The sequence below is a fragment of the Priapulus caudatus genome, unplaced genomic scaffold, assembly GCF_000485595.1.
Source record: "Priapulus caudatus unplaced genomic scaffold, Priapulus_caudatus-5.0.1 Scaffold908, whole genome shotgun sequence".
NCBI classification, from domain to species: Eukaryota; Metazoa; Priapulida; class Priapulimorpha; order Priapulimorphida; family Priapulidae; genus Priapulus; species Priapulus caudatus.
The window spans coordinates 23,009-33,725 of record NW_014577969.1 but is presented as its reverse complement, the minus strand read 5'-3'; the positions used below and the strand labels follow the sequence as shown (position 1 = coordinate 33,725).

Below are 10,717 nucleotides of genomic sequence, written 5' to 3'. Positions count from 1 at the left end.
TATCGCTGACCACCGTTTTTATCACCTTTATTGAAAGGACAGTGCTAAACTTACATTTCCCTGCGTAGCGAAGAGTAAGTGTCTGATTACCTTCTGACCCTCGAGATTGGAGGAATTAGACAAGGATTTGTTGATCAGTTAACAAATGGACTGTAAATGCTTTTGTATTTAGGGGCCCCTCCACCCGACCCACCATTCCCCCTCCCCCCCACCCATCCACTACGCTCATCGTCGACGCATATCCATGATAAACGTGATAAAGCTGATAATTTTCGGTTTTATTCAGCGTTTTTTAGTGTTTATTCTCACGTCTCATGATGCTACGTTGTGCTTCGGTAACGTAATTTGTTTCACAATCAACAATAAACATATGTTCTAGGAACGCTCATGAAAGAACACAAAATCATGAACACAGTATACAATTACAATTTTGCGTTCTCTTGTTGATTTTCGCTGTCATGTCTCGCACTTTCTCGCGGTACCGCGAGCCGTCAGCAATGGTGCAGTAATGCAAAAATTGCACCGGCGATATTTTTGGTCAGATGTAAACACAGAGGTGCATAGTAATTAGTAGCGTAACAGTACTAACACAAATAGGAGTGTAAGTTGTAACCTCATAAATATTAGTCTTCAAAAGTTGTTTGATTTGTGCTCACCCGCTCACACACTCTCTGCTGCGCCTCGTTGCGTACGGCCAGCCAGAATATACTTATCACTCACAAATAGATGCCCCTTTGTTTTAATTATGTTTGCTTGTTTGAGACGCCATTTGTGATTTTTGAAAGTCCGGACTCGAAAAAATTTATTGCTGGTATGATGTGGTCAAATCAATTTTTCTATGCTATAACTGCATAAAATATTGGTGTTTTGAATGTTGGTGTAATCAGTGATATTTTCGCTGTCAGGTGAGACTATATTCAGCTATATTTAGTTTTTCTGAGCAAAATTCTCGCAATGATCGTTTTAATATAGCGAACATTAACGTTAACGTTACACAGCTGTATCTTTATTACTGTACTACCGGTATACCCCCTACTGGCGGGAGGGCGCACTTGATTCGGTTGCCAGTGAGTTTATCAGAAGAATACCCGGCTACAGTACACGTCAGTTGAGCGTTGTCGCTCTGCGGCACTTGTTCAAGTGATTAATGAAGCTAAATAATACCCAAAAGTGTATTGCGCATTTACACGTGCACTGGCATAATATATTACACTGGCATCTATTTTGAGGTGTCGCGTACCACTCCTCTCATACGCGCTGAGGACCCTCCACGGCAGTCATTCCACATATATTATATTATAACACAAATTACGCGTGTGTTGGCAATACCTTCCCATGAGGAATGCGATTTTTCAGGAATGTCAGTTGTTATATGTCGGTTCATGCGCGTACTGGTTAGCGGGTTAGATGCTGACTCAACAGAAAAACACTCTGCTGTCACTGAACAGTCTCGTCACGGTGATCATTTGATATCCTCTGTCGACCTTGTTAGCAGCCAGTCGTGGTACACCATTGCTTGCAGCAAATTGCTTGCGAATCTTTACCATTAAAGTATATACGTGCAACACAGCGCGTATTTCCTAGGGGACTTATATCGCGTAATCAAATATATAAATATCGTGATTGACTCGAAATTTCGCAATTTTCCATACGAACAAAAAGGTAAATGTGTGAGCCATGTGACTGTGACAACCGAAAACGGCGCGTAATACAGGGCTTCTGATGATTCTGTAATTCTAGCATGACTGATGATGAACCGGACAGCTCTCAGATCATGTTATTTCGACTCACGTACCAATCCGTACAACCTCATACTTCTATATGTTACTTTTTTTATTTGTTTTTTTTTTTTATTTGCTGCTGATTTATTTTAAACAGCGGTCACCTAGACTTACCCACTGCAAAAGTGTTGTTGATTGATATTAACAGGAGTGAATAATAGAGCTTCTTACTCATTTATTATCCTCTCTCTATTATTCTACTCTCGGTTATTTACTCCTGATGTTAATAATACTAACATACTAAACTAAATAACACATTGTTGCTATTACAAATTAATAAACCCGTCGAATTTCGCGCCCATTTCAACTATCGTGTGACTCTTGTGTTTGTGTTTGTGTGCTGCGTCGGGTTGCGGCTTGCTCGTAGCTGATCGGAGGACTGGCCGATGAGAAAGACAGGTGGGCGGACACTGTCAAAGAGCTCGACTTCCTTATCACCAATATAGTGGGCGACATTCTCGTATCTGCCGGCTCCATAGCCTACCTGGGTCCGTTCACGGTGCGTACAGCAGTAATCATATCGAGGGATTCTTAGTTATTTACTTATTTATTTATGCATTTCTTTATTAATTTATTTATGCATTTCTTTATTACTGCATACATATATTGAGGTCAGATATAATATATTCGCATAATCGTTTATCAATTCGTTGTGTCAAAGTATGTGAATATCGAAATGTTGTCAACCTATTAGAAACGCCTAGGGATGTGTGTGTGTGTGTGTGTGTGTGTGTGTGTGCGTGCGTGCGTGCGTGCGTGCGTGCGTGCGTGCGTGCGTGCGTGCAGTGCATTTGAGATCTGTAGCATTTATAGCACCCCTTTTTCTGGGCGAAATTGGAGCTGCCGACTGTCCAAGATAATGACGCTTACGGTTGCTATATTTATTACCTAATTTTATTTACTTACCAAGTTGTATGTTTTATTTTTCCATTAGTTATTTAAAATTTGCTGCGAGAAATTTGTGCATTGCGCGTTACCTAGTGAAGTAATCTGATGGTCTTATGTAACTATACGTGAATCAACCCGTTCTTAGAATGCGTCGAAATAAGGAACGCAAAAACTATACGAAAAACAACGTATTTATTGTCCGTCTATGTTGAAAAGTGTGTGCGATATAGTTATTATTAAAATATAATTTTTTTAAATAATTAAAATGTTTACAAAAACTTTACGATGGTGACAGGCGTGACAGATCGTGTATAGCCCTCACTCGCGCGTTCTTGTCAGCTGCTGACAGTGATAGCCAGCGTATATCCTCCTGTAGCTCATCAACCCCTGGTGGCGTTAGATGCACACGTACTGCGTCAAGCGTTAATTAAGGTTACCGCTCTCCCTTCTCAACTTGATGTGTGAACAAGAGACGCCGCTCTGTTATTCAATGCGTCACTAACTCATAGTACGTAAAACTTTCGTAATCGGATTACGTCAAAACGCGTAACTAATAAGTCAATCACGGCTCGTTTCACCAGGGACAAAGGGAAGCCGATGCATTGATTCACTCCCCGCCTGCACGCTGAAGGGTTTACCGCTGAATATGGACGGTTAAATTTCGTGCGACTGACTGGCTTTGGTTGTTAATTGTGCGCGCAGAAACAATTGAATACGTTCGTGATAAATGACGATTACCCGTCATTTTTACACGTACTGAGCTGCAGCTAGACCGCCGCAGGGAGGGCTAATCCATGTCATCGCTGATGGTAATGCTCCCATTTCATGCGTGTGCAGACTACCTTAATGCTACGGTATAGAATAGAGAAAATTGGTAAAATTGCATCTGTGATCATCAAAGGCGGGTGTTTATGGGATGAGGCGATGGAAGCGTGCGGTTTAGCAGCGCGTGTGTGCGTTGCTGATGAAGCAGCAGACCGTCGCAAATTGTCGCCGCACCGCATATATCCATGCAGCAAAGTTTATATGCGCCATCGATATTGAATGCGTGCACTATATGTATTGTGCGAAGGTCAGTTTTCCCAGCGATTAGTTATTATTGAGCGATTCTTGTCGAGAGAATAACGTACGTGACAAGCCACATTGTGGCGTTCTCTATAGACGTCGGCTTGAATGTGAAGGCAATCCATTAGCGGAAATGAGACGATAACGTGCCTTCGCGGTCGTGCGAAGTTTTCGTAACCTTGACGTTAATTATTACCCTCAGTTGCCTTCGTGAGCACCATTATATCGCGTCGTGCTATGCTCGGAATTCTCATCCTGTCTCCTCGCCACATTGTTAATATTCGTTTACAGCTTCGTCTTGTTCGGATTTGACCCTGACAGTCTATAGGCGACCGGCGACGTGGAGGTCAACCCGCGTTTTTTAACAGTTTAGTGAGAGAGCTGTGGTGGAGCACCACTGTGGTGAATGCATGTTTACTCCACCATTGAGCAATTCGTCGCCATTAGTGATCCGCGCAAACTCTTCGGGGTTACGGCTTTTCTATACACATCCGCTTTTATTGATCAAAATTATTTGAACGCGGCCTAATACACAATGCACTTATTTCTCGTAGCAATCTGTAGCCCATTGGTATTTTCTATGGCAGAAGTCTGTCTACTCACTAAGTATATGATTTTCCGGCATATGTCAGACAGACACAGTTCTCCCCCCTTGTCCCATTTTTTTGTCATTTACTGACATGTATTTGTGTGCGCGCGTGCGTCCGTGCGTGTGGGCATGTGTGTGAACCGGGATTGGATAAGGGGCTTGGTTCCATTCAATATGTCCAAAAGCGAGAAAGAGAGAGATTTGGAAGAGGAAATGAGAGCGAGAGAGAGAGAGAGAGAGAGAGAGAGAGAGAGAGAGAGAGAGAGAGAGAGAGAGAAACAGAGAAGGGCAGAGAGTGCGCGCTAGACAGAAAAAAATAACATAACTCGTGTTGCTCGCTCATTAACCGCTCTCCCCCACCCGCACCTCCACCACAGGGCGAGTACAGGGCGCAGTTGGTGTCCGAGTGGGTGGTGAAGCTAGCCGACATGCGTGTACCGCACACTAGCGCGCCGACGCTCATCGACACGCTCGGCGACCCCGTGCGCGTGCGCGCGTGGCAGATCGCCGGCCTGCCGCGAGACAGCCTCTCCGTCGAGAACGCCGTCGTCATGCAGTACTCGCAGCGCTGGCCGCTCTTCATCGATCCGCAGGGGCAGGCCAACAAGTGGATCAAGTGTCTCGTGAGTTGATGATAGCGAGCGAGGCTAGGTGTAACTCGTCCGCGAAGTTCTCCGCCCCTTATAACGATATACCCGTGTGTCGGCTGGTTCTTATAGCTGCTCTTATACCTGCCGCTGTGAAGCTCTTAATTGTCTCTTCTGTAAAGCTTGATTTGTTCCTTCTGTGAAGCTCTTATCTGTCTCCTCTGTAAAGTTTGATCTGTCTCCACTGTAAAGCTCGTATCTGTCTCTGCTGTAAAGGTCTATTTGTCTACCATGTAAAGCTCTTATCTGCCTCCGCTGTAAAGCTCTTATCTGCCTCCGCTGTAAAGCTTGATTTGTCCCTTCTGTAAAGGTTCATCTGTCTACCCTGTTACGCTTTATCTATCTCGGCTGCAAAGCTTTACCTGTCTTCTCTGTAATGTTTCATCTGTCTCTGCTGTAAAGGTTTATCTGTCCCTCCTGTAAAGGTTTATCTGTGTACCATGTAATGTTTTATCTATCTCCCCTGCAAAGCTTGACATGTCGCCTCTGCAATGCTCTACTTACCTTCTCTGTAAAGCTTTATCTGCTAGCTTATATATTAGCTATATAGGCTTTATCTTTATACTTATGTGCAGCTACTGCATTTGCGCGGTTCTAAGCTAATAGCAACCGGATTATTAGCTACGAATCGTTTCGGCGAGAAGTGGGTGAACATTGACTGCGGGGATGGATGACGAACGATAAACGTGTTAACTAATTAAAAGGGGCAGCACACGTCGACGTTAATATCGCATGAGATTTGTTGCGCATTACGTTGCAGAATAAATATTGCGCGTGACATTTCGTGGAAATTTTTGCGCATTACGTTCGTCCTGTGCTTTATATCTGCTGGAAAATGTTGCGCGTTATGGCACGTGGGAAATGTTGCGTATTATATTCGTGTGTAGTATTGCGCACTCTATCGCGTGCATAATGTTCACACACCCCGCACACGGTATTCAAACGTCCACACGTGCAAGAAAATATCAAACATCGATCGAGGGATTTTGCATCCGCACACGCTATGGAACTTGCTGCGCCACTTTATGGAAATGTTGCACGTTATGTCACCTGCCAAATGTTGCAAATAATATTGCATGTAAAATTTTGTTGATTGTTGTTTGATCAACGTGTTACACTATATTGCTTGTGATATGTTGTGCATTATGCCGCATATAAAATGTTGATTATTATATGCCTCATGTGAAATATTGCACTTTATATCACATGTAGAATGTTGCGCGTTATATTGCATGCGAATTGTTGTAGATTATGTCGTGTGCGAATTGTTGCACATATTGCATACAAAATGTTGCACTATATATTACTTGCCAACTGTTTCAAATTATATTGCATGTGAAATGTTGTACACTATATTGCATGCGAAATGTTGTACACTATATTGCATGCGAGATGTTGTGCATTGTCGCATATAAATTGTTGAATATTATGTCTCATGTGAAATGTTGCGCATTGGGTCGCTTGCCAAATGCTGCACATTATATTGCATGCAATATGTTTCACGTTATGTCGCGTATAATATGACACGAATTATGTCTCACGTGAAATGTTGCGCATTATGTCACTTGGAAAATATTTTGCTTCCAAGTTTTGGGCGTATTACATCGTGCGAGATATCATGTGCCGCGTATTGCGTCCTTTACACATGCTGTGTGTGCTCGCAGGAGAAAGATGCTGGAATCGACGTGATCAAGCTTTCTGACAAGGATTTCTTGCGAAGTCTCGAGAATGCAATAAGATTTGGCAAGCCCTGCATGCTGGAAAACGTTGGCGAGGACCTTGACCCTGCTCTAGAACCCGTGCTTCTGCGACAGGTTTGTGCAAAGATCGGCCCGCAATCGTCGCGTCACACACTTGTCCGCATTAGCGAAAAAAACGTGTGTGCCATGGGTTGTATTACAACATATCACACGTTTCCTATACCATCCGTCGTACCTCATATACTATAATCGTGTACGTGCGCGTGTGTGTGCGTACGTGCGTGGGTGTGTGTGCGTGCGCGTGCGTGTGCATGCTTGCTTGTGCGCGTACGTATGTGTGTGTATGTGCGTGTGTGTGTGTGTGTGTGGTGTGTGCGCGCGCGTGTGCGTGCGTGCGCGTGCCTGCGTGTCTGGCGGCTGAAGGTTGCTCATGCGAAATCTTTGTCTTGCGATAGACGTTCAAACAAGCCGGAAGTACGGTAATCAAACTGGGTGATGCCGTCATTCCTTATCACGATGACTTCAAGTTCTACATCACCACCAAGCTGCCGAATCCTCACTACACGCCAGAGGTCAGCACCAAGGTGACCATCATAAATTTCACCCTCGCACCAAGGTCAGTATATGTGCGTGTGTGCTTCCCGTACGCGTAGCAAACATAGTATAGTGTTCTATCTACGTCGGTATGTATGTAAATGTGGGCGTCTTCTCTCTTTTGGGGAATGTGGTTGTGACCGGAAGATGGATGTGACTTTTATATGTTACGATAGAAGAAATGACAGTGATGCTTTGTGGGTTGTAAAAAAATGTTTAATCTCTAATGTGACATGTAGATGAGAAATGCTGATGATTCTGATATTCGCTAATGTTATATGTAGTGCATTCATTCGTGCTTTATACCTTTATACTCGTAATTGAAAAATGCATTGAAGCGCAAAATATTGACAACATTTTTCTCTGAATACTCTGAATACACTGAATAGAATATTAGTCATTTTATTATGATGTTACTGAATATTAAAATTATAATAATATTGAACACAAAGAAAAGTCATAAATATAAAAACCTCATTGCAAATTCAGTTCAAAATCTACTGCGAATCGATTTAATCTCACACGCTAAAAATCGTGTATGTAATTTTAAATCTCATTGTAGTATGAATATAGAATTATGACCGAACGATTTGACTATAGTTGTCTGTCTAGTAGAGTAATCGTTTGACATGACTAGATTATTATATAAATGGCCATGAACACATTTCTCTGTGCATTGTGAAGGATGCGCATTATGCGAAGTTCGCTCGCTTTGTGAACGCTGCTTCGTTTGTGAACGATGCTTGCTTTGTGAATGCTGATTACGTTTGATCGATTCTTGCTTTGTGAACGCTGCTACTTGCTTTTGTGAATGCTGCTGCTTGCTTTTGTGTATGGCGTGCACACTGTGAATGGGATGCATGCTCTAATCCGCCTGCGTCTCTACGCACTCCACGTAATCAATGTGATTCGCCCACAATGCAGCGGCCTTGAGGATCAGCTGCTCGCCCTTGTCGTCGCCGAGGAGAGGCCTGACCTTGAGGAAGCCAAGAACCAGCTGATCGTCTCCAACGCGCAGATGAAGCACGAGCTGAAGGAGATCGAGGACAAGATCCTCGCAAAGCTGAGCGCGTCCGAAGGAAGCCCCGTCGACGATGTCGACCTCATTGCGACCCTCGGCGCCTCCAAGGTCAAGTCTCAGGAGATTTCGGTGAGTGGGTCACGTTAGAGTTGCGTTAGCCTGGTATAATCCACGTTAGAGTCGCGTTAGCCTGGTCTAATCTGCGTTAGGGTTGCACTAGACTGGTCTAATCCCTGTTAGGGACGCACTAGCCTGGTCTAATCCATGTTAGGGACGTGCTAGCATGGTCTAATTCGCGTGAGGGACGCGCTAGCCTGGTGTAATCCACGTTAGGGTCGCACTAGCCTGGTCTAATCCGCGTTAGGGTCGTGCTAGCCTGGTCTAATCCACGTTAGGGTCGCACTAGCCTGGTCTAATCCGCGTTAGGGTCGCACTAGCCTGGTCTAATCCACGTTAGGGTCGTGCTAGCCTGGTCTAATCCGCGTTAGAGTCGTGCTAGCCTGGTCTAATCCACGTTAGGGTCGCACTAGCCTGGTCTAATCCACGTTAGGGACGTGCTAGCCTGGTCTAATCCGCGTGAGGGACGCACTAGCCTGGTCTAATCCACGTTAGGGTCGCACTAGCCTGGTCTAATCCACGTTAGGGACGTGCTAGCCTGGTCTAATCCGCGTGAGGGACGCACTAGCCTGGTCTAATCCACGTTAGGGTCGCACTAGCCTGGTCTAATCCACGTTAGGGACGTGCTAGCCTGGTCTAATCCGCGTGAGGGACGCACTAGCCTGGTCTAATCCACGTTAGGGTCGCACTAGCCTGGTCTAATGCGGAAATTTCATTCGGCTGGCATGCGCTATTATCGGCTATTATCGCCTCGGGTTGAGATACGGTATCACCCTTTAATATATAACGTATAGACTAGTGGGTAAAATCTTGTGTAATACCGCCGCATTGCGGCATATATGGGCATTGCACTGCCTCATAGTGGCATTTGAAGAACTTCTATAATAAAAAAAGGTAAATGATATATACAATTATAAAAATGTTCACGCAATAGAGCACTAAAATAGTATTTCTAATTGTATTAAAATTATAATCCTGAAAGCTTACCACGCTTGACGTATAGGGGATGATGCTCTATTAGGAGCGGTCCATACTTGATATATTTTTGATATAAAAGATATTAGAATGGCCTGCGACATTCATCTCGTGCGATCTATTGTGCATGGGATGCTGTTTATAGACGATAATTCTCTTATTGAATCAAACATTATGATTGCAGTGAGTCAGTATCAAACAATTTCAACCAGTAACGCAATCACTTTGATCCGATTTACTTTAAACGCAATTTCCATGCGAATAGACGTCGAATGTTGTAAACGCTACTATAAGGCCTACTATACTCACTACTATACGGCCGGTGATCTCTATCGTTAAGCTGGCAGCTTGCATGACAACTACGTGCTACTACGCAGTGACGCAGATAGCGGGTTCGTGAGGCGGGGGGGGGGGGAGGGGGGGGGAAGCCTTTGTAACCAATTACCACCAAAACCCGATTCGTGTCGCATCCCATCTCGATAACCAATAAGGCGATCGCTCTATGGCATGCATCGAGAACAGACGCAACTATTACATACCGATCTATAGCGCGACCCTAACGTGGATTAGACTGGGCTAGCGCGACTCTAACGCGGATTAGACCAGGCTAGCGCGACCCTAACGCGGATTAGACCAGGCTAGCGCGACCCTAACGTGGATTAGACCAGGCTAGCACGTCCCCTAACGTGGGATTAGACCAAGCTAGTGCGACTCTAACGTGGATTAGACCAGGCTAGTGCAACTCTAACGTGGATTAGACCAGGCTAGCGCGACTCTAACGTGGATTAGACACGCGCTAGTTGTGACCCTAACGCGTATTAGCGACCAGGCTCAATGCGACCATAATGCGATTAGACCAGGCTATAGTGCAACCCTCACACAATTTAGACCAGGCTAACGCGCTCTAAACGTGGATTTAGACCAGAGCTAGTGCAATCTGACGTGGATTAGACCAGGGCTAGCACGACTCTAATGCAGGTTAGACCAGGCTCTAGCACGTCCCTAACGCAGATGAGACCAAGCTTAGTGCGACTCTAACGCGGATTAGACCAGGCCTAGCATCGACTCTAACGTGGATTATACCAGGCTAACGCGACTCTAACGTGGATTATACCAGGCTAGCATGACCCTAACGCAGATTAGACCAGGCCTAGCATGATTCTAACGTGGATTAGACTGCGGCTAGTGCGAACCCTAACGCAGATTAGCAGCCAGAGCTAGGCACCCTAACGTTAAAATCTAGACCTAGGACTAACGCGACTCCTTAACGTGCAATCTAGACCAGGCTAGTTGCGACCTAACGCCGATTAGACCAGGCTAGTGCAACCCTAATGCGATTA

At 44.8% G+C, this 10,717-nt stretch overlaps 1 protein-coding gene across 1 annotated transcript in view; it reads left to right on the top strand.

Moving 5' to 3' along the window:
* The window catches only part of LOC106814343 (dynein heavy chain 1, axonemal-like), an 87,915-nt gene that overhangs the window by 56,100 nt on the left and 21,098 nt on the right, over window positions 1-10,717 (top strand). The window contains exons 22-26 of the mRNA XM_014818644.1: window positions 2,149-2,280; window positions 4,701-4,946; window positions 6,635-6,784; window positions 7,126-7,286; window positions 8,189-8,414. Coding sequence (XP_014674130.1) covers window positions 2,149-2,280; window positions 4,701-4,946; window positions 6,635-6,784; window positions 7,126-7,286; window positions 8,189-8,414 — 915 coding nt within the window. The remainder of the gene's footprint in view (window positions 1-2,148; window positions 2,281-4,700; window positions 4,947-6,634; window positions 6,785-7,125; window positions 7,287-8,188; window positions 8,415-10,717) is intronic.